At 33.5% G+C, this 24,904-nt stretch overlaps 1 protein-coding gene across 1 annotated transcript; it reads left to right on the top strand.

Annotated features, from left to right (window-relative positions):
* Positions 1-24,407, top strand: egln1b (egl-9 family hypoxia-inducible factor 1b). The gene is made up of 5 exons (XM_051123466.1): positions 1-948; positions 16,790-16,909; positions 21,283-21,419; positions 21,498-21,565; positions 23,636-24,407. The coding sequence occupies exons 1-5, from the start codon at positions 244-246 to the stop codon at positions 23,689-23,691; spliced, it is 1,086 nt and encodes a 361-aa protein (XP_050979423.1). The 5' UTR covers positions 1-243; the 3' UTR covers positions 23,692-24,407.
* Positions 24,408-24,904: the final 497 nt, after the last annotated feature.

The following is a 24,904-nucleotide window of genomic DNA, read 5'->3' as shown; positions in this document are numbered from 1 at the left end:
GACGTGAGCTGAGCGCTGAAGAAAAGGAACGGCCGGCGCCATGCGCTTCCATCACTCTCGGCTTGAGCTGAGACTTCACAAGTGTCAAAACATAGATGTCGCGGGAATGTGAGAGCGTCACGTTGCCCTCTGTCAAGTGTAATGAAAACGGCAGCGGAGGCCCAGTGGCAGCGTTTCTTACAGTTTCGTTTGGGGATACTTGTAGTGAAGTTGCAGACTGACACTGTAATATAGCGCTGAATCATGGAGGGAAACTCAAGGGAAAGCGACCGTCTGGAGCGAGAGCGCCAGTACTGCGAGCTGTGCGGTAAAATGGAGAACCTGATGAAGTGCGGACGGTGTCGCAGCTCCTTCTACTGCAGCAAAGAGCACCAGAGACAGGACTGGAAGACACACAAGCGGGTGTGCAAGGAGGCCGACAAGCAACAGCAGCAGCTGCAGCCGCCGGCTGAAGAGAGTAGCTCCGTACAGTACAACACTTCAGAACAGTCCAAGACTTCTCTGAGTAACTCCACCGTTACGTCACCCGGCGAAAGTATGCCAGATTTTATCAAGTCCGCCACCGGCTCTGAAACCAAACCGATCACAGACAGTGTGAAACCCAATGGACAGACGCGGTCGCCTCCTCAGAAGCTGGCCACGGACTATATCGTGCCCTGCATGAACAAGCACGGCATCTGCGTTATCGACAACTTTCTAGGTGAGGAGATCGGAGGGAGTATTCTGGAGGACGTGCGGGCGCTTTACCTGATCGGCGGCTTTACGGACGGACAGCTGGTCAGTCAGAGGAGCGACTCGTCTAAGGACATTCGTGGGGATAAGATCACCTGGGTGGAGGGGAAGGAGCCTGGCTGTGAGAGGATAGCGTTTCTCATGAGCCGCATGGATGATCTGATCCGTCACTGTAACGGGAAACTGGGAAACTACAGGATCAATGGAAGAACGAAAGTAAGTACAGCTGTCACTGAAGTGAATTAGGATGCCTGCTACTCTCAGTCATTTTTTAAATGAGCGATTTAAAGAAGTATCATGATAAGACCATGATTAGGTATAGCTTTAAGTTAACGTGTAAAAAAAAAAAAAACATTTGAAATTTGCCTGAGGGTCGCCCCCCTCATGGGCATGTTGATGTCACATGACCACCCACGCAGGCGCTGCAGGTAACCGTTAAAGTCGTTAAAGTCTTCACATCTTACAAATATGTGTGTAGGACGATGTAGACAAAAAGCAGCAATATAAAAACTAAACCGCTTTGTTATTAATTAGCAGTAGTTAGTAAACAAACGTCCAGAGCTGGGTAGATTACTTACAAATAGTGTCTTCACTAAGTCATCAATCCGCCATATTGGCGGCACTGAATGTAAACAATGCCACTGAAACGAATTGAACTCACAAATTTTCCTTATTATTGCTGCTGAAAATGGTCAATTATTGTCATGTTTTGGGCTGTACTAATCGGGAAAACATCTGGAGTACTATACAATGGTAAAAGTTCTAACAAATCAAGGAGAAGAGTGCAAAAACTTTCTGAGGAACAAAAGGTGTTTGTGGTTGGCCAAACTGAACCAGGATTTCCAGGGCAAGAATCTTGACAACATTCGTGTTCTTAACATTTTCGATCAGGTAGGTGAAATATCAGGTTAATATCTTAACTAATACTGCTCGCACGTATCTTTACCACCTATTAACTTTAGTTTGTCAAAATATTTCGCCCTTTCCTGCTTGCTAAGTCGTTCTCCGTATGATTTAGCAGCTTTAACACATTTTTTTCTGTAGTTTAGACAGCCTAAATTAGCAGAACAACATATTCAGTTGTACAAAAACCGTGCAATCAATGCTGTTGTTTACATCTGAGTATCTCCAATATGGCTGCGCATCAACATAGCTGACTAAACCGTGAACTAAGTGCAAACCCACTTTTAGGGCTGCATGATTATGACAAAAATAATAATTGACAATTATTCCCTTGAAACTGTAATTGCGATTATTAATTACGATTATCACAATTTACATTGAATGATGTTTTGAATTGTTTGAAGCAACTGCATGCCACATTTTTATATATAGTTTCTTCTTTGAATATAAAAAAATTAACAAAATTAAAACAATGAGGAAAAAAACCCTTAAGATAACCTGTAGGAAAAATACACAGTCTCTCTCTCTCTCTCACTCACACCCACACATCTTTAAAAAAGCAGACTAATGTAAGGTGGTTTTTTTTTTTTTTTTGTAATTGTGCCTTTGAATGATTACATAATTGTGGCATCTATAATTGTAATCACAATTAGATATTTGATGAATTGTGCAATCCTACTCTCTATTGTAATCGGTTACTGATTCCAAGTTACATGAGAAAAATTGTAGTTAATAATGTAATCCATTACATAACACATTTTTGGTAATATAATCGGACTACTTTTAGATTACTCTGATAACTTTTGACTAGTCTTGTTTATTGCATTGATTTAAATAGGATAATCTTGTACTATACTGATATAAAAATACAAAAAATTAAGAAAATATATCCCATTCATTCTTATTAACAACCTGAAGTGCATTAAACATTATATTACATCAAGGTTTCCCAAAATCGGCTTTGTGAAGGAACTGCAGGGATTTTATGAATTTAATGAAAAGCTAATAATTAATTAAATTATTTTAAAAAATCACAAAAAATGTTAAATTAAAATAAATTTTATGTATGTATATTTTATTTATACCTTTTATTTATAAAAAAGAAACATAGAAATGTGAAACCTGGAAATATCAGAGAATTTTAAAGGCTTAGAAAGTCATAAAATTTTTCGGACAAATAATTATTGTTGTAGTTATGCTCATCCTTAGGCTAAATCTGCAGTAACTAGTAACTGCTTTCTTATCCCATAATCTCATGCAAGTCATGGAAAATCATTGGTCAGCAGGCGTGGGAAGGAACATATGCTTGGTAACAGGTGAAAAGCCCAGTTAAGACATTAAAGCATCTTGGGTTAGGTTTAAACTCATATCTGTGTCACTTTAAATGGGAAGATGCCTCACCTTTGATGCAGGACGTGTCCGCACCTGTCTCTGAATAGAAGCTGAACGTCAAGAAATATTATTCAGACATAATATTAAAAATGACAGCATGTTCACTCTTCCAGTTCTTTCTCCAATACAGATGGTTTAAATATGTGACTGTTTATGTGACTAAACAGCCTCTGTAGTACATTTCCCTAAAATGTTATCTGAAATCACTAGTTTCTCAGATTACCTTTGCTGCATTTGTAGCAGCCCTGACGATAAAAGTTCTGGACTAAACTAAACTAGATTAAAGACCTTGCAAATGCACCATCAGGTATCTCCCCCAGTTTCAATTGTTCGTGAACATTCTACACCTACAAATAATGTCATACTGACCGTTTTTTTTAAACAGGATCTTCCTGTGGAGCCACAGACTATGTTACTGATAGTGCCTTTGTGAGTTATCCCCAACCAGCATGGCTCTCATATTTCCCCAGGTCAGGGGAACGCCTGCGACCACCAGCAGCTATCAGGCGAACCCAACGCATGCACAATATTCCTCTCAGGGTTTAGGGAAACGATCACCTTTTCCCTTTTACTGTAAACACACACACTTAACTGTGACCCACAGGAAATTTGCAACGGTTTTGCAAGAGGTGGAAAGATTATGCAAGCTGATGTATATGTTGTAGGTCTTGTTTTCGATGGATTTTACAGTCTTCGGGTCTTTCAGCTTATTAGAGTTTAAAGTGTGTGGTATTTAAAGACAAAAACCCCATTACTTCACTGATTGACTGTGCCTGGGGGAGGTTTTGTTCCTCTTTTTCTTTCACTCAGTGTACGCCACAGCAAGCCGTCACAGGCATCAGTCACGTACACCACGATCAGACTGTCAATAGAAATTGCGGTGTAATGAAAGAGAAACTTTAATGCTTAAAAAATGTAAATATCATGTTGTGAAGAGTCGTTTATACATTTCTGCATAAAGCGTATGATGTGCACAGGATGTTGTAGTATGAGTAGCAAGAAGGCTTGATGGGAGGTGATAGCACTTCCTGTGACTGCAGGTTTTTTTAATGTCATTGTGATGGTCGCAGATGTACAGGAGGACAATTCAGGATGCTCAGCAGGCGAATGACATGGAATCAGCCGGAGGGAAAGAATCTGTTACATAAAACACAATGAACGGATAATATGTTTATGTTTTGTATTGATATTAGACTGTAAACGAGCTTTGTGGTTGTTAAATGTCGGAGGATCAGAGGCAGAGTGTGTATATATCTGGATTTCAGGCCGGAGATGAGTGGAGAAAGAAGTGAGAACAGGAACAAAAGATAATGTTTATTGTGAAACAACAGAACGTGGCTTTTTGAGTAGTTTTCATTGATTTAGACGGACAATATTTTGGTACAAATTTCATGGAATATGTTTTAATTCCTCTTAAAAGAGAAGTTCACCCCGAAATGTAAATTGTCATTATTTACTTAGCTTCTTATAGTTTGTGAGGGTTTATGTCTTTCTGTTTTTTTCTCTTTTTCATTTTTTGGGTGAATTTTCTTTTTAACAATTGCTTAATTGCATTAATGATTCATAAAGTTCTTTTGATGAAGCCTCTTACAATAATTAATTGCATAGTGTGAACCCTGTTAGTTATTTTTTTATTTTTTTTATTATTATTAAAATAAAAAATAAATAAATAAATGAACACTAAAATAATTACATAGTTTGGACCTTTTTAGTATTTTTTTTTTTAATTAATATTAAAAAATAAATAAATGAACACTAAAATAATTACATAGTTTGGACCCTCTTAGTATTTTTTTTTTAATTAATATTAAAAAATAAATAAATGAACACTAAAATAGTTACATAGTTTGGACCCTTTTAGTATTTTTTTTTATTAATATTAAAAAATAAATAAATAAACTAAAATAATTGCATAGTTTAGACCCTTTTAGTATTTTTTTAAATAAATAAAAACTAAAATAATTGCATAGTTTAGACCCTTTTAGTATTTTTTTTTTAAATAAATAAAAACTAAAATAATTGCATAGTTTAGACCCTTTTAGTATTTTTATTTTTCAGATAAATAAAAACTAAAAAAAAATTGCATAGTTTGGACCCTTTTAGTCAATTTTTTTTTGTAAAATTAATATTAAAAAATAAATAAATGAAAATAAATAATTGCATAGTTTTGGACCCTTTTAGTAATTTTTTAATTAATTAAAAAATAAATAAATAAATGGAAACTAAAATAATTGCATAGTTTGCACCCTTTTAGTATTTTTTATTAATATTAAAACATAAATAAATGAAAACTAAAATAATTGCATAGTTTGGACCGTTTTATTTATTTATTTTTTTTAATTAATATTAAAAAATAAATGAATAAAAACTAAAATAATTGCGTAGTTTGGACCCTTTTAGTATTTTTTTTTTTAAATTAATATTAAAACAAAGAAATTAATAGTTTGGTCCCCGTTAATTTTTTAATGAATATTTTCATTATATACCACGTCAGGTGGTTTCTTTTGTATTTGTGGTTCTTGCATGTCTTTCAGAAGTAATCTTTAGTGTTATGGCATTCTTAAGTTTTGAATGTGTGTTTGTGGTCTGTATTGGTGCAATAAAAAAGACCATATACCATTTACCGTTTATTCTGTATTGGTGCAATAAAATGACAATTGCAATTTGTCATGGCATACGTAAGTTCTGACAGGCTACAAACAGTATTGATGCAATAAAAGGACTATTTACCACAAAACACTGGTAGAAGCTGTGTTCATGCAAACACGTACAATGCCAGCAGTGTAGTCCCATTCACAAACAAATGATTATTTCTTTTTCTTTTTTTTTAAGTGGATTAAAAACATGCAAACAAATTACTTTTTTTCATCTGTTTCTTTTTAGTAAATCATAATGACCAGTGAAGCCTGCTTTCTGAAACAAATGTCAGTTCATTTTCTAATGAATAACTGAAGAATAATTTAACGAATTCAGAAAGTCATGGCATTGAATATATTTTTGCCTAAACAGTCCTAATTCAAGATACATATTTGCTTGAAATGCAAAATGAAGATTGTTAAAGGCATGTTTTCTGAGTTAATGCTAAAAACAAATGTCTGTTTATGAGGTACATTACCAGTGAAAAGTGTATAAACAGTAAGATTTTTAATGTTTTTTTTTTTAAAGAATTCTCTTCTGGTCACCAGGCCTGCATTTATTTGATCCAGAACACAGTAATATTGTGAAATATTATTTCTATTTAAAATAACTGCTTTCTATTTGAACATATTTTAAAATGTTATTTATTCCTGTAATCAAAGCTAAATTTTCAGCATCATTACTCCAGTCTTCAGTGTCACATAATTCTTCAGAAGTCATTCTAATATGCTGATTTGCTGTTCAAGAAACATTTCTTCTTCTTCTTCTTCTTCTTCTTCTTCTTCTTCTTCTTCTTATTATTATTATTATTATTATTATTATTAAACAGTTGAGTAATTTTTTTCAGGATTCTTTGATGAACAGAAAGATCCAAAAATCAACATTTATCTGAAGTAAAAAATCTGTTGTAACATTATACACTATACCATTCAAAAGCTTGGAGTATTTTTTTTTTCTTTTGGGGAATGAAATCATAGAAATAAATACTTTTATTTATCAAGGATGCTTTAAATTGATCAAAAGTGACGATAAAGACTTAATAAAGATGAATAAAGAAAGATTCACATGTTACAAAAGATTTCTATTTCAGATAAAAGCTGTTCTTCTGAACTTTCTTTTCATCAAAGAAACCTGAAAAAATTCTACTTTGTTGTTTTCTACATAATAATAATAGCAATGTTTTTTGAGCAGCAAATCAGAATATTAGAATGATTTCTGAAGGATCATGTGACTGGAGTAATGATGCTAAAAATTCAGCTTTGAAATCACAAGAATAAATTACATTTTAAAATATATTCAAATAGAAAGCAGTTATTTTTAATAGTAAAAATATTCCAAAATTGTACTGTTTTTGCTGTACTTTAGATCAAATAAATGCAGCTTTGGTGAGCAGAAGAGACTTCTTCAAAAAAAAACTTTAAAAATCTTACTGTTCAAAAACTTTTAACTAGTAGTGTATGAAATTGATTTTCTCAGGCCCATACATTGTGAGATATTTGTTCATGTTTTATTTATAAGAAAACAAGACTTCTTATCTTACCAGTTTGCTGCTTGTATTTTGATTTAAAAAGAAAACAAATACTGAGAAAGAACAGGACTTTTTTTTGCAGTGTGATCAAAAAGTTATTTCCCTATTCTATAAACAAACCTAACCCTTCAATTTGGTCCTTAGATTTTCTTTACGTGGACTTAAAGTCTTAAGTCAGTCTTTTGGAAAACCTGCAGAAACCCTTGTATAATTTACAGCATTAGCCGAGAGAATTCATTACGTATGTGTAAGAACATTGCCTATATATATATATTATAATACACTCAAAAGAATCAAATTTAGAATCAAATTAAGCTTTGTGAATCTCAATATGAATTAAATCTGATTTTTTTTTTTTGTGTACAATATTTTTCTCTATCACTGACCCAGGGGCTCCACCGCCACCTGCTCGGCCACCTCCTGGGTGTCAGAGTAAAGAATGTGTGGCGCAATACAACACAATGAATTGCCAAGTGGACATGTTTACATTACGTGACCAGAGATATGCTGGCACAGAATCAGAATGAGCTGTTTTTGAGTGTGTTCATTAGGGCAGTTCGTTCCCGTTGGAAAGTCCCACTTCACTGGGAAGGATGTATAGTATTTCTTTGCGTCTGCATGGACATTTAGTTACGTACTTTTTGTTTTTGTTCCCTTATGTCAGGAAACCATGCGTGCCACAAACAGGGATCTTATGAGGTTGTTATTTGAAGGCGGAAATCTGCCTTGTGTAGAATGTGTAAAACACCTGTAGACTTCATAATGAACTATAATGAAGCCTTTTTTTTTGCATATAAGGGTTGTTTTATACTGTATTTGCATGTTTTTTTGTGCGTGTTATTTGCAAATTAGCCCTGTTTTCTTCAGCGAAAGCAGCATGTGTTTTACTTGTCTTTTGGACATATGTCTTGTCACTGCTTTTTCTTCAACGTGTTTGTTAATGGTGCAGTGTGGTGTCAGTCTGCCAGGGTCTCTGTGCTGGAACAGCAGTGCAGCTGCACGCTCTGCACGTAGCAGGAGTACAAGAACTGTCTGCCTGGCTAAAGTCCAGCAGCTGAGTTATATATCGGTTCTGCATTGCTCACTGGAAGGGACAGCAGCGGGTCAAAACCATATGCAACTCACATAAAGTAGAAAGGACATGTTGTAAACCCGAGAAAGCCGTTTTCAGAAAAACAAATCACTGTGTTCGAGTAAATGATGGTCCTAGGCTCGATTAATATATTATGGGAATGTTTTCAACCGTTTATCATGTCATCCCTCATTTTAAAAAAATACTTTTTTGTTTTCATAGCAATAGAATTGTATGGAATGATAGATTACAAATTAATGTGTACACACAGTGCCTTTCATCCGACGGTGGAAAACAGAGTAAAGGAAACGAGCGTGACTTGAGACTTTAAAACACAAACATCCCCCAGGGAGATGAGAATGAAAAGAGCTGATAAAGAAAATGTTTAAACTAGTTAGTTAATACAGCATTGTTTTGGTTCAGTAGTTTAGATTTATTTATTTGTTTATTTCTGGACATGGTGTAGTGTCTGTGTAGAATAATTTGCAATGTCAGGAGGCTGATCATGCAGTGATTTATTTTTTTATTTTAGGCTGATGTAAGGCATTTTCAGTGCATTTTCCAGTTCTGATTGTGTGTATTAATTGCCTTTTGTCTACTAGACTTCATGTTAATGGATAGTTCACCCCAAAGCTTGAAATTTTTTCACCCTCAACTTGTTGATGACCGTCTTCCGTGAAAAGTAGTTGTTAGTGTGGTGAAGTGAAAATGTGATTTTTTTTTAATTTTTTTTATATATATTTTTTTTAAAGCTAAGATGAAGGGCAGTATTCAAAAGGTAATATAGTGCACATGAAGTCATTTGGAGTACTTTTATTGTGTTTTTATGGTGCTCTAATGTTTTTTTTTTTTTTTCTAATTATACACTACTGTTGGCCTGAACAGTTAAACTGCCTGTCGTTCTTCAGAAAAATCACCTGAGGACAACTGAGGGACTCATATGCAACTATTACAGAAGGTTCAAACGCTCACTGATGCTCCAGAAGGAAACACAATGCATTAAGGGGGGTGAAAACTTTGGGAATTTGAATATCAGGGAAAATGTAACTTATTTTGTCTTCTGGGAAACATGTAACTGTCTTCTGTAGTTTCTGAAGGGCAGTGCTAAATGAAAAAAAAAAAAGATATTTAGGCAAAATAAGAAAAATGTACACATCTTGATTCTGTTCAAAAGTTTTCACCCCCTGCTCTTAAAGCATCGTTTTTTCCTTCTGAAGCGTCAGTGAGCATTTAAACCTTCTGTAATAGTTGCATATGAATCCCTCAGTTGTCCTCAGTGTGAGAAGATGGATCCTAAAATCATACAGCCATTGTTGGAAAGGGTTCAAATACACAAAAATGCTGAAAAACCAAAGAATTTGTGGAACGTGGATTTTGTCTGAAGAACAGCAGGCAGTTTAACTTCTCAGGACAAACAAGGGACTCATGAACTAAAACTTAACAAAAAACACAGCTGTAGATCATTCAGGTAACAACACAGTATTAAGAATCAAGTGTATGTAAACTTTTGAACAGGGTTTAAAAGTATATAAACTTTTCATTTTTATGAATTCAACTATATATGTAATATATCTTTTTTTTTTCACGATCATATATTTGTCTGAATTTTTTGTGAATAGGAAGTTCAAAAGAAGATTTTTTAAAAATAGAAATGTTTTGTAAATGTCTTCACTGTGACTTCTTTAAAATAATTTTTTCATTTCTTGCACTGACCCCAAACTTTTGAACGGTAGTGTAAGAGAGCAGCATGTAAAAAAACATTTGCTTTTCCACAAAAGAAAGAATGTCTTGAAACAAGCTAATTTTTGGGTGTTGTCATTTGATGTTTTCTGTGTTTTGTACTGCAGCTGCTGCATTCACTGTTTTGTGTCTGACCCTGCTACACTCTTAAAAAATAAAGGTGCTTTAAAAGGTTCTTCACAGCGATGCCATAGAAGAACCATTTTTACTTCCACAAAGAACCATCTTTTTCTTACCGTTTTATAATCTGAATCTACAAAGAACCTTTTGTTAAACAGAAAGGTTCTTTAGATGTTAAAGGTTCTTTATGGAACGATTTAGACAAAAAATGTTCTTCCATGGCATCGTGAAGCACCTTTGGAGAGAGATGATGTTAAACCAACTCTGAATTTTTCTAGTAATGATTAACTAACCATATTAATGCAAATTATTTTATTTTCTTTTGTCACTGAGGAATATTAAGAATCTATTAAAAAGGCACATAGCAGGCACAGCTGTTTGCATGCACAGCGTCACATCCAGGTGTGTCCGAGGCGTTGAAACCGGACTACACGCACACTGAAGCTCTGATTGAAATGCTCTTTGTGTTGTGGGACTGTGGCATCCCCTCCATCTCCTTCACCCTCTTCCCCGGTCACGGATCTTTGCAGGCGATGATGGGAGAGTGGCGGCATGGCATCCTGACGCAAACCCACTGTGTGATGTTAGTGCGTGCCGTCCGCACCCACCCCTCCTCGCCCGGTTGTTTTGTCAGCCCAGCATGCCCCGCGCAATGCTTACTCTCTGACGCAGTTGCTTGCGCTCACTCCCACCTGAACGATTGAAGCGCCGTTGAGCGATCTCACCCTTATCTGCTCTTGCCCATTCAGGTGGGGGGGCTTGTGTATTGCGTCAATGCCCTCAGCTTGCTTTTTTGTCCTGGCTTGTCTGTCTTTCCCTCTCCCCCTATATCTCCTTCTCCCACTGGCTTAAGCGCACGCTCGCTCGCTCTCCCTTCGTCTTTGTTTGCGTTGCCCGTCGCTTTTGCACCTGCCGCCTGGGAAAACAGTTCACTTGAAATGTCGTCACATGTATTGTGATTCGTCGTGCATTGCGTGCCATTGCAGGCTGCAGGATTTGGCTGGAAACGTGTTCGCCACAGACGGCTCTTTTAAAGAAGTGGAGGTGTAAACGGGACGGTGAATTCCTGATGATAGTCATCATCTCACTAACTGACCCTAGTCTGGCCCTTTCTGTGACTTCTGCATTCCTCGTCTTCCACTTGAGATGAGTGATTTACAGTTGGCCACACCTTAGCACCGCTAACGGTTATGCCGCTAGGAAAAAGGTCACTTTCAGATTTGTTCCCAGCATGTATTTGCTTTCCTCAGCTGTCGTCTGTTCTCCTGGAATGATGACGCTGTTTCACTGGAAATCTAATATCAAATTATAGGCCTCAGGAAGCTGGGAGGGAGAGATGTTGGGGGCGTCGTGTACTGCTGTTAGCAGCTCTGTGTGCTTGTGAGTGAAAGGGCGTGTATGTAATAAAGCTGTAACGGTTCAGATTCGGTTTGTATCATAGTTCTGTGGTCATCGTTTGAGTAAATATTTGGCATGCTGCTTTTAGGGAGGCTATGACCTAGATACCGATATTTTACAAAGAACACATGCTGCACTGTAAAGTACTGTCGAAAAAAGAGAGAGTTGTTTATTTATTATTGGCTGATATATTTGCCATTGCCATCATCAAGCACTAAGTGATGACCAGAGTATCCCAGAGGTCACTCATCTATTATTTTGAGGACTTGTATATTTTTTTATATATATGAACAGTATGTTTTTCTTCTATAAACCATTTAAAAAGAAATATATATGCATTTTATATTGTATCATAATATTGTAATGCCTAAATTCACAGCCAGTAATTTCAAGTGCGTTTTTTTTTATTTAATTTTTTAAGTAATATAGATTGATTTATATCAGATATTTATCAATTACTGAGATTATGAAAATAATCATGGGTTTATCGGTATTGGACAGAATTTCATTCATATTGGTCCAGTGTATGTCTAAAAATTATTTTTTATTAAGTGTCAGCATTCATTGTTAGATGTAAAAGATTAGGGCTGCAAAACGATTAGGGTCGATTAATCGATTCAAATTAAAATGTTATGCTTACTTACTATATGTGTGTGTACTGTAAATTTATTATGTGTATATTTAAATACACACACATATGTATATATTAGGGCAGCAAAACAATTAATTGTGATTAATCGCATTCAAATAAAAGTTGTAAATAAAACTTTCAAATAAAATGTTTACATATTATATGTGTGTGTACTGTGTATATTTGTTATGTATATGTAAATACCCACACATACATGTATATGTTAAGGAAAAACGTTATATTTATATATAATATAAATCATTTTCAAGTGTAAATATATATACACACAAATATTTTTTTAAATATATACATGTATGTGTGTGTATTTATATATACATAATAAATATACACAGTACACACACATAGTATTTAAACATAACCTTTTATTTTGAATGCAATTAATCACGATTAATCATTTTGCAGCCATAGTATATATTTTAAAAATATTTTTAAGTATTCAGTGTATTTGTATATAATTTGTTTTATATAATTCATATAAATATATATACATATTTTTGTATATACACACTTATATATAATATAAGTTACATATGCTTAAAAATATAAATATTTTTATTTTTATTTATTTCGTTGATGCCATGTCAGCATTTCAGGCTAATTTCATTACAATAACATTAAAGATTTATTGGCTTAAAATTAATAAAATAGGATTAAGGAGAAATGGAATATAAGAAAAAGAGAATAAATAAACAGGATAAATACATTAAGTAATAAATTAAAGACAGTTTATTTCACATAAATTTACATAGCGTAATATAAAATCTTTTATATAATATAAAATGTGTTAAAATTATAAAGTGTCCACCTTCCAGAGTTTTAAAATATAATGTGAGAGATACAATTATATAAGATATTTAATATAATATATGAGATTAAATGGATAGCTCAGCCAAAAATGAAAATTCTATCAATAATTACTCACTCTCATGTCGTTCCAAACCCATAAGACCTTTGGTCATCATCAGAACGTAAATTAAGATATTTTGGATGAAATCAAAAAGAGAAGAAATTGTTGAATAAAGTCGTTTTTTTTTTTGTTTGTTTGTTTATTTGTTTCCTTTGCACACAAAATGTATCCTTCAATATTCATGTATTATATAAAAGACTAAATATCTTATATAATTATATCTTTTATATATTTTAGTACTTTAACAATATAAAAAATGTCTAAGGAGAAAGGTGGACACATTATAATTCTAACACATTTTATATTATACGTAGATATTATATTTCACTATGTAAATTTGTGTGAAATAAATTGTATTAAATTTATTTTAATATATTTATCTTGTTCATTTGTCCCCTTTTTCCTTCTACTTATTTTTTTGTTCTTATTTTATTATTATTTTTTTAAATCAATAAATCTTTAAGGTAGTGTTGTCAATCGATTAATCGCGATTAATCGCTTCCAAAATAAAAGTTTTTGTTTACATAATATGTGTTTATACTTTGTATATTTATTATGTGTATATATATATATAAATACACACACATATAGTACATATTTTGAAAATATTTACATGTATTTAATTGTATATTTATATTAATATTTTATTAAATATATTTTATTAAATAAACTTAAGACTTATTATTCTTCAATATATACATGCATGTGTGTGTATTTATATGTACATCATAAATATACACAGTACACACACATAGTACACACATTTTATGTAAACAAAAACCTTTATTTTGGATGAGATTAGTTGCGATATATAAAGTAATTAAACGTTGGCAATTTTTAAATGCTAAATATTTATATGTTTAAACACATTTTAAGTCACAACTGAATTACACATGCATACTAAACCATTTTTTTTTCTCATGGGAACCATTTAATCTCTAGTATGTATAAGTATTGCAAAGAATGTTGGAAAATTTTTTTTTTTTTTTTCAGTCATAAAAACACCCTCCCTCCTTTCCCCAGACTGCCCAACACACACATATACACTGAGAGTCAGTGGAAAACATGCTGATGTTGTGTCCCTCGGGAACACGTCTCGGTCCCTGTGACATTATGCTGTAGGGTTAGGGTTAGAGGGTTAGGTTGAGGCCTAAAAATTCCCTGCTGGGTTAGTGCTGCTTATAAATAGAGTGTTAGGTCGTGAACTGTCAGTGAACCGATCAGATTCAGGAGGCTACGTGCAGAAGTGGGTGAAAAAGAAGGCAAACGGCGAATTCCTGGAGGGGATCGATATCACGGAGTCATTCTGTGCTTTTTTTTTTTTTTTTTTTTTCCAGTTCACAGAAGCAGGGTTCACAGTATTGGCCCAAAGGTTTCTGATAATTAAGTGTTTGTTGGGTGGTGATGCTTGTTTGAAATGTTTTGTTAATGATTTAAAGGTGAATGTTGCATTAGTCACAGTCTTGTTTAAAGTTTGACGTGTTTTCATATCTGAAAGGGAATATTCTCCAAGCATCTGAGTTATTTTTAAACTTCTAATTATAAGGAAGTACATGTTGTTTGCTTCAGAAATGCAGTTTAACCTTGTCATATGCAGGTCACATGCCGTGAACCGATGGACTATCTCACATTTTGTTTTATGAGCTTTTGACTCATTCTCTCCTTTGTAACACTGTCCTGATAACGGATGTGTCCATGTGCACAAATACATTTACACTGCTATTTTTTTTCCCCTTTGTGATTAATTAACACTTTCCATGTAAACCCGGAGACCAAAATAAAAGGGGCAGAGGAAGAGCAGGAAAGGAAAGACCTGAGCAAAGGAAAGACTTCAGCAATGGCTTCATTGTTCCCTCAGCCTCATAACCCAGATTCAACAAGATTAAAAGATATAATCATCACAGGGCTGAGAATATCACAGTTATCACCTTATTTCCACTTCATGTAGATTCATGTAGTTGTACACTGCGGTATTGTACAGAGTGGAATTCAAAGAACTATGTTACACAAATACAGTGAATCTCATTATTTAATTCTAAAATAATGTTTTGCATAAGCCTGTTTTTAGGATATAAACGGTAAGATTTTTAATGTGTTTTTTTTTTTTTTTCTTTTTAAGAAAAAAAATCAGGGTTGCTCACCAAGTCTGCATTTATTTGATTCAAAGTATAGCAAAAAAAGTCAAATGTTTAAATATTTTTACTATTTAAAATAACTGTTTTCTATTTGAATATATTTTAAAATGTAATTTATTCCTTTGATTTCAAAGCAGAATTTTTAGCATCATTACTTCAGTCACATGATCCTTCAGAACTCATTCTAATATTCTGATTATTGTTATGATGTTGAAAACAGCTGAGTAGAATTTTTCAGTTTTCTTTGATGAATAGAAAGTTTAGAAGAACTTTTGTAACATTATTAATGTTTTTATCATCACTTTTGATCAATTTAAGGCGAAACACTGCAGATGAATAAAAATAACAAAAAAAAAACAAACAAAAAAAACAGTTGATTGATTACACTGATAAATGCAGACATTTTTTGCATTACAAGTTTTCTAAAATGTTAGGTTTAAATATGCAAATGAAGCCGTTGTTAACGAAATATGTGCTAATTTGCATACATTTCTAATGCAAAAATTTAAACTGGATGAAGTCGGTTTCAAAATTCTTGTTTAATTTTTTTGACATGTTACAGTCAAATGTTTTTACAGAAGGAATTGTATACAATTCAGAAAAAAACAGAAAACAACATATTTTTATCATTTTTGGGGGGGAATAAAATGTTGTATAAAATCAAGCAAATTATATCCGAACAAATCCCTCTGCTAAAACCTTCAGGATATAGACAGGAATAAAAATGTAAAGTTTGGTGTGTGTAAGTGCTACTGACGTGGATATATTAATGGTTCAGTGTAGGAGGAAAAAACTCATTTTATGAGAAAACAGCCTTTAAAAATATGTATTGTAATTGAAATCAACAGACACAAATAAATAAAGCGCTATAAAAGAAACACTTAACAGTCTCTTTTGGATATTTTCTTTTCACTAGTCTGAAAAAATATTTTATGAAAAACCAAAAAGCCCAAAATCTCAAACTTGACAGGTGCATGAAAAAACAGTGTTTTTGCCTGCAGTGTCTCCCCTTAAAGTGTCCTTGCTACATAAAGTATTAATTTCTATCATTTCTTTGTGTATATTGTTACAAAAGGTCTTATTTCAGATAAATGATCTTTGGATCTTTCTATTTATCAAAGAATCCTGAAAAAATGTACTCAACTGTTTTAAATATTGATAATAATGATAAAAAATCTTTCTTGAAAAGCAAATCAGAATATTAGAATGATTTCTAAATGATCATGTGACTGAAGACTGGCGTAAAGCTGAAAATTTAGCTTTGATCACAGGAATAAATTATATTTTAAAATATATTCAAATAGAACGCAGTTATTTTAAATAGTAAGAATATTTCACAATAGTTCTGCTTTTGCTGCTGATCAAATAAATGCAGGCTTTATGAGCAGAAGAGACTTCTTTAAAAACATAAATCTTACTGTTCAAAAACCTTTGATTAGTAGTGTATGTATATATAAAATATGAAAATATAAATAGTTCTGTGAAAGCTGAATTTCTTCTTGTAGAGAGTGTTTTTCTTTTTTTGTTTTTTGGGATTGGCCCATTACTAAAACAACCCCGTTTTTCTTTCTAGGCAATGGTGGCGTGTTACCCTGGCAACGGCACAGGATATGTACGGCATGTGGATAACCCAAACGGTGATGGGAGATGTGTCACGTGCATATATTACCTGAATAAAGACTGGGATGCCAAGGTAGGAATTTTTTATTTTTTACATTTTTCCCAGCCAGTGAACTCTATAAGATTCTGTAGCGTGTAAAGCTGCATGAGATTTGTTTAAGCCCTTGTCAGTTTGTTTAGGTTTCTTATCTGATGTAGACTGCTCAAACATGCATCTGAGCTTACATTTAATACAATGGAAGTTCAAAACCAACCTTGTGCAGGGAGTGTGCTGTTGGTACTTTATATCAATAGGCCACACGAAAGACTGTTTATGTGCGTTTATGTTAGACGTCTGCAAGAACACTGAAACTTGTGATTTGTAATTAATGGGAAAATTAATTTACAAATGTTTGATTTTTAAATATTTACGTATTTGTATGTCATCTTTGTAAATGTAATCAATCATTCTGCAAAATAATGTTGTTTATTTTTGACTATGCAGGCTCTACACAAAAACAAACACAGCACAAACAAATGACTCAACAAACAGTTGATTTTTTTTTTATGAATCGGAAACATACAGCATAAGCAGTGTAGCCTGATTCATGAAACCAATGATTCTCATGAGCTGGTTCTTGAATAGTTCCAAAAACAGCTGAATACCAATTTGAATCAGTCTGATAGAGAATTTAATTTCATATGTAAGCAAAATTGACATTTTAACTGAAATATACACTACCATAAAAAGTTTTTGAACAGTAAGACTCTTCTGCTCACCAAGTCTGCATTGATTTGATCCAAAATACTGCAAAAACAGTAAAATCTTGATATTTTTTTTTTTTTTACTATTTAAAATAACTTTTCTATTTGAATATATTTTAAAATATATTTTAAAATATATATTTATTCCTGTGATCAAAGCTAAATTTTCAGCATCATTACTCCAGTCTTCAGTGTCACATGATCCTTTAGAAATCATTCTAATATGCTGATTTGTTGTTCAAAAAACATTTTTATTATCAATATTTAAGTTTTTTTAATAGAAAGATCCAAAGATCAGCATTTATCTGAAATAAAAGTCAGTATATATTTTTTTTTTTTTGGAAATAAATTATAGAAATACTTTTATTTAGCAAGGATGCTTAAATTGATTTAAAAAAAAAAAAAAAGTGATGATAACGTTACAATTTTTTAAAATTTCAGATAAATGCCGTTCTTCTGAACTTCATTCAGAGAAACCAGAAAAAATTCTACTCCGCTGTTTTCAATAATAATAATAATAATAATAAAAATAATAATAATAAATGTTTTTGAGCAGCAAATCAGAATATTAGAATGATTACTGAAGGATCATGTGACTGGAATAATGATGCTAAAAATTCAGCTTTGAAATCTTATTATAGTTATATTATAGTTATTTTAAATAGTAAAAATATGTCAAAATTTGTACTGTTTTTGCTCTACTTTTCGTATCAAATAAATGCAGGCTTGGTGAGCAGAAGAGAATCTTTAAAAAACATTACTGGTAGTTTAACTGAATATTAATTGAATTGGGAAATTTGTATCAAAAACTTGTACAATTCCTGCCTCCTTTCCAATGTCATTTCGCTTGAAATAACATAAGAGAGTGAACGTTGTTTTTTTTGTTTTTTTGATCATTGGTGGGTGGTTGTGTCCACACACTGCTAAGACGTATTTATATATAAACACTATGTAAAAGTGAATTTTGCATCCTTATTTAAATGGATAGTTCACCCAAAAATGAAAATTCTGTCATCATTTACACAACATTATGTTGTTCCAAACCTGAACTTCCTGAATTTCTTTCTTCTGCTGAAACCAAAAGAAGATATTCTGAAAAATGTGGGTAACCAAATAGTTTCTGGTCCCCACTGACTTCCATGCTATTTTTTTCCATACTGTGGGACATGAGAATTTTCATTTTTGGGTGAACTATCCTTTTAAATGTTTAATGAGTGCTCTCACAGGAACTGAGACAGCTACTTTACCAACCCCGGTCACCTGCCAGCTCTGAGGCCAGTTCTGCGTCAGAGAGACGGTTCTGCTTCAGAACATTCCAACTGGTCATGGAAACAATTTCGAGTGTTGATCAGGCGTCCTTAAATGAAGTAGAAAATAAAGTTGGTCAATAGCACAGGGCAGATATAGGGAAGGTAGAAACACTCTTTGCTTGCGGCTCTTTAGATGCTGTTTTCTTTTAGTCATAGGTTTATGTATCAGAGCTGTGATGTAAGAACAGATTACATCTCACACATATTCAACCCTGATTTTTTCCGTCTTTCTCAAGCTGCACAGGATGCCAGTAATACATGGCATAAGCTCTAGCACTCTCGCTCTCATATCGCACTCCCTTCACTGAATAGAGAGGAAAATAGCCGTCTCACGCAAACCTGCTTGTTCCCTGTTGTATTGGCTTATGTAAAAGTCACAGTGTGTCAGATTTTTTTCGTTAAGCTAAATTTAGCATCAGGTTGTCCTGCGGCAGGAAAAAAGATATTCCCTCCCACAACATTCTTTTTGTGTGAATGAAACATTTGTTTTTTTAATTTAGAGTAGAATTGTAATGTTTCTGAAAGTCTCATATGCTCAGTAAGGCTGCGTATGTTGTGGAAAATTATTACATTTTAAAATAACTTTTCTATTGTAATGCATTACTCCAGTCTTCATTGTCACATGATCTTTCAGAAATCATTCTAATATGCTGGTTTGATGCTCAAGAAAAATGTCTTATCAATGTTGCTTGTATGTGACTATCAGCATGTATTTTAGGGCTGTCAAATGATTAATCACGATTAATCACATCCAAAATAAAAGTTCATGTTTATATACTTTGTGTGTTTACTGTGTATATTTATTATTTATATATAAATACACACACATCCATGAATATATTTAAAAAAATATTATGTGTATATATGTATTTATACTTGTATATGATTTAGATTATATATATATTTATATATAAATATATAAATAAATTATTATAAATAATAATTTTCCTTAATAAATACATGTATGTGTCTGTATTTATATATACATAATAAAAATACACACTACTCACACATATATGTAAACATAAACTTTCATTTTGGATGCAATTAATTACGATTATTGGTTTGACAGCCATAATGAATTAATATTGTCTTTACACTTAATGCATATGCTAATGCATCCTTGCTGAATAAATATCCATTTCTTTCAATAATAAATTTTTTAAATAATAACGTGTTTCTTTTTTCTTGCTATTAATATTTTATACTTAAATATTTGTGTGTATATTTGTAGAAATATATTTTATAATCATTTAATTATTATAACTGTTTTATTAATGTTTTTGTAATTATATGTAGATTATATTTGTATAGGATTTTTAAAATGATTTTATATTAGTACTGATGTTAATTATTCTAGTTCATTGAGATAACTAATGTCTTTTGTTTATATGATTTTAATAATTTAAGTACAATTTAATACTACTGAGAATAAATTACCTGAATTCAAAAAAATATTTAAACTTATGGAAGTTTTTAATGTGACAATTAAAAAAATCTGCTTTAAAAAGGTTGTATATTTGTTTTTATTTATTTACTGGTTGTATTTTTTTTTATGGGAGTTGATTGCCAGAATGTTGAGATCACCTATTTACTCAAATACAATTCACTTTTGTGTTAAATACTTCTATACACATACAGGGGTTGGACAATGAAACTGAAACACTGGCCAATATAGTGTTGGAGGTTTCATGGATATGTTTGCACAGCCTGGTGGCCTATCTTCACTGATTGCACACTGCACCAGTAAGAGCAGAGAGTGAAGGTTGACTATGTGCACCCAATGGATCAAACATTGTACCCTGAAAGTAGTGCCTTGTATCAGGATGATAATGCACCAATACACACAACAAGGCTAGTGACAGAGTGGTTTGATGAACATGAAAGTGAAGATGAACATCTCCCATGGCCTGCACAGTCACCAGATCTGAATATTATTGAGGGATGTTTTGGAAGAGCGAGTTAGGAAAAGTTTTCCTACGCCAGCATCACGTAGTGACCTGGCCACTTTTTTTTTTTTTTGCAAGAGGAGAATAGCTTAAAATCCTTCTGGCTACTGTGCAGGACTTATATTTGTCATTCCCAGGATGAAATGATGCTGCATTGGGCACAAAAAGGCTCAACGACATACTAATTGTTTTTAAAAAAACAGGTGTTTCAGTTGTATTGTCCAACCCCTGTATATTTTCATATCATGTTTTTTTTTTTTTTTTTTTTTTTTGTATATGTGCCTGCTGTCTTCACACTGACTTGAATACGTTAGGTATCGGTTGTCTGAACCAGTTCTAATAATTTTAACCACTTACGTACCTGAAAAGTTAAAAAGAAAAATTTGAAATATGAAGGTACCCATCAAACTATATCCCTTAATTTTCATCTCCTTACTCTACAGGAACATGGTGGCCTTTTGCGGATCTTTCCAGAGGGAACTGCACAGTTTGCAGACATTGAGCCCAAGTTTGACAGACTTTTGCTTTTCTGGTCAGACAGACGGAACCCGCATGAGGTCCAGCCGGCTTATGCCACAAGGTCAGTGATAGTGACATTTCATTTTTTTAAAAAATAGTCCTGTAAGCTGTTTGTTCTTATGCGTGTATTTTTGTGCAGGTATGCTATAACAGTGTGGTATTTTGACGCTGATGAACGAGCTCGAGCTAAAGAGAAATATCTAACAGGTGAGAGATTTGCTCAAACATGACTAGCCCGTTCTGTTGTTTCCGAACAAGATGTCCCTTTCAAATTGACAGGTGTGCACTGTCAACATATTTGTGTTCTGTGTCTATGGGAATATGAACAGATTGCTTTGCTGGAATACTATTTAAAGAAACAGTACAGCTAAAATTGAACTTTAGTCATTGTTTAGTCATCACATAATTCTGTTTAAACATGTATGACTTTCTTTTATTAGTGGAACAAAAGGAAAAGTTTAGAACGTTGTTTATTATGGCTGGGTTTTGACATAAATATCACGATTCGACTCTGATTGACAAGTTTGTGTTTCGATTTCCGATTCAATTTGATACGATATAGATTTTGGATATATTATCAGGTACAGTACATCCCAAATTTTATTGAGGGGGAAAAAAACTCAAATAATTCTGTAAAACATACACGAGATAGGGTTTGACTTTTTGAAATTTAAGGTCTGGAAAACCCTTGAAAACAGCAACATTCCTGAAGTGGTAGATCGGGATTTCAGAGTGGGTTTGTGAATTTTTCGCTTCAGATTGGAACTTTGGAGTGCAGATCGCAAATCATTGGATTTAGATTGGGATTTCAGTGCGGGTTCGTGAATCTTTTGCTTCAGGTCGGAACTTCGGAGTGCGGATCGCCAATCATTTGACTTAGATCGGGATTTCGGGGTGGGTTTGTAAATCTTTTGCTTCAGGTCAGAATTTTTGAGCGTGGATCGTGAATCATTTGATTTAGATTGGGATTTTGAAGCGGGTTTGTGAATCTTTTGCTTCAGATTTGAATTTAGGAACGCAGATCATAAATCTTTTGATATAGATTGGGATTATGGAGCAGGTTCGTGAATCTTTTGCTTCAGATCAGAACTTTGAAATGTGGATTGTGAATCATTTGATTTAGATTGGGATTTTGGAGTAATCTGATTTAGATCAGAACTTTGCGTATTATTTTATTAGTATATTTTTATTTATTTCTTTTTTTAGAATTTGATAGATAAGACATTGTTTGATAAGTGAGATCTCTGATTAAAGTCTTTGAAAATCAAAAAAGTAGTGCTTAATAAGTCCTTGAAAGTCTTGGAATTTTATTTTACAGTATCTGTTCGAGTCCCAATGAGAGTGATTTGGTAATACACTACTGAAGGTTAAAATGAACTGATTTGTACGCAAAAGCTTAAATTACATATACATAATTATATTTCTACTCCAAATTGTTTTTTGAAATGTAAACATTTAAATGGTGGCTGTCACAAAAACTTGATGGATTTATTTAAACATAAATTAAACATTGAAGAAATTATAATGAATATGTTATAAAGTGCATATATTTAGCAAAATGCTCCTCTAGAGTTAATTTTTCTATCTGACTAACGAGTTTATGGTCACCGAATATGTTTTTTGTGAGGTAAATGTGACATTACATGACATTGTTTACAAGTTGTTAGTTATATTGACGTTTTTGCACAGTTTAAATGCTGATTGTGCAGTTACATGAGACTAGATGCAGATTTCTGTAAGATTTACTCTTTCTTTTAACATACCTTCGGCTTTTCATCCAGGTTTATTTCGTTCTGTAGCTGGTATCAAAGCGGAGAAGACGATAAGTTCACATGCGCTTCCCGCTGCCGCTTCTCTTGAACAGGCAGTACATTGTTTGAATACTGTAATAAAATGGACAGAATTTGAAATTTGAGACTTTCTTTCATATCAGAAGTAACAAAGCACAAAGCTTATTACGATTTATTGGATAGGAGGCGTGCTAAAATATTTTGTTCATAACCTGAAAACAGGCTAGACTAATCGATTCTTGGGATTCAGGAACTGATATTGTTTTGTAAAAATTAGAATTGATTAAAATCAAGAAATCAGTTTATTTATTTATTTTTAGTGTTTTCTGTTTAATTGAAAGTCTCAACAAGGCTGCATCTAATTGATCAAACAGTTAAAACTGTAATATTGTAACTGTAATATTGTGAAACATTCAAATGTGATGTGTCTTTGCTGAAAAAAAATTATTTTGTTAAAAAAACGGTCTTTTTGTCTTTCGTTTCTTAGGTGCAGGTGAAAGAGGTGAAAAAGTGGAACTAAACAAGCCGTCTGAGCCCAGCTAGTGAACAAGGGATGAATGAAGAGGAGTGTGCTGGGTTGGACCTCCAGAGTGCTACTGCCTGCTGCTCAGGGATGATGAGCAGAGAGGAAGTGATTTCTCTCACTCACCTCTCCATCTGTCATCCATAAGGGGCTTCTCATAGGGACTCTGAATGTGATAGAGCTGTGACGACAGATGTGCATTAACATGCTTTGTGTTTCCTTTATGAAGAATGCTGGCTTACGTGAGCATAGGACGGACATAATGCTAAACATAAGAGTGTGTGTGCGCGCACTTGTGTTCAAAACAAATATATTTTGAGCTATAACCGCTACATTTTCCTTCCGCCAGCTTTGCACATGTGTTAATAAAGGTACAGTTTTGTTAAGCAATGCCGCATACACCGAAAAACCGTTTTTTAAGGTTAAAAGCTCTGTGCGATGTCCTGTATGTGTTATTCTGCTCGTAAGCCACTGTAATTATTGGATTTGTGTTTTTGTATGACTCGTAATACCATTGTCCAGGCTCTCCTAATTGGAGCTATACGGAACGTGCTTCTTTATCATGGCTTGCACCTGTTGCTTAGTAACCGGGTGCGTTGCTGGATCATCTTTGCCAGTAATCAGCGATATGTCTGTTGTTGCAGACGTTACGTCTCTCCGTCTTAAGCCAAACTTGACACCTCATGTCTGTCTAGCAGCTCTGAGTTTTAAATAAAAAAGCAGTTTCCTAAATACAGTTTGTTTGGCTCTGTGCGTGATGTGTGGTCTTGTTGTTATATCCTGGTGGGGACCTAAACCTGAATACACACAGACTCATGGGTACTCGTGTCACTGTGGGGACCTAAATTGAGGGGAAACAAGCTTATAAATCATACAGAATGAGTTTTTTGAAAATGTAAAAATGCAGAAAGTGTTCTGTAAGAGTTTGGTTTAGGGGTAGGGTTAGGGTAAGGGGATAGAAAATACAGTGTGGACAGCATAAAAACCATTGCGTCTATGGAGAGTCCCCACAAGGATAATAAATCAGACATTTGTGTGTGTGTGTGTGTGTGTGTGTGTGTGTGTGTGTGTGGTTATTGGCACCATCTTATCCTATTGGTATTACCCTTGCTGCCACTAAAAGTCAGTCCTGCAGCTCCCCCTAGCTATCTGTAGCTGCAAATGCAGATTTCACAAGAGTTTATCAGAACAAGGTATATCTAAATATGAAGAATTCCACTAGATACAACTGGA

This window comes from Labeo rohita, chromosome 11 (genome assembly GCF_022985175.1).
Source record: "Labeo rohita strain BAU-BD-2019 chromosome 11, IGBB_LRoh.1.0, whole genome shotgun sequence".
NCBI lineage: Eukaryota > Metazoa > Chordata > Actinopteri > Cypriniformes > Cyprinidae > Labeo > Labeo rohita.
The sequence above is the reverse complement of the archived record's forward strand: the minus strand, read 5'-3'. Positions and strand labels throughout refer to the sequence as shown.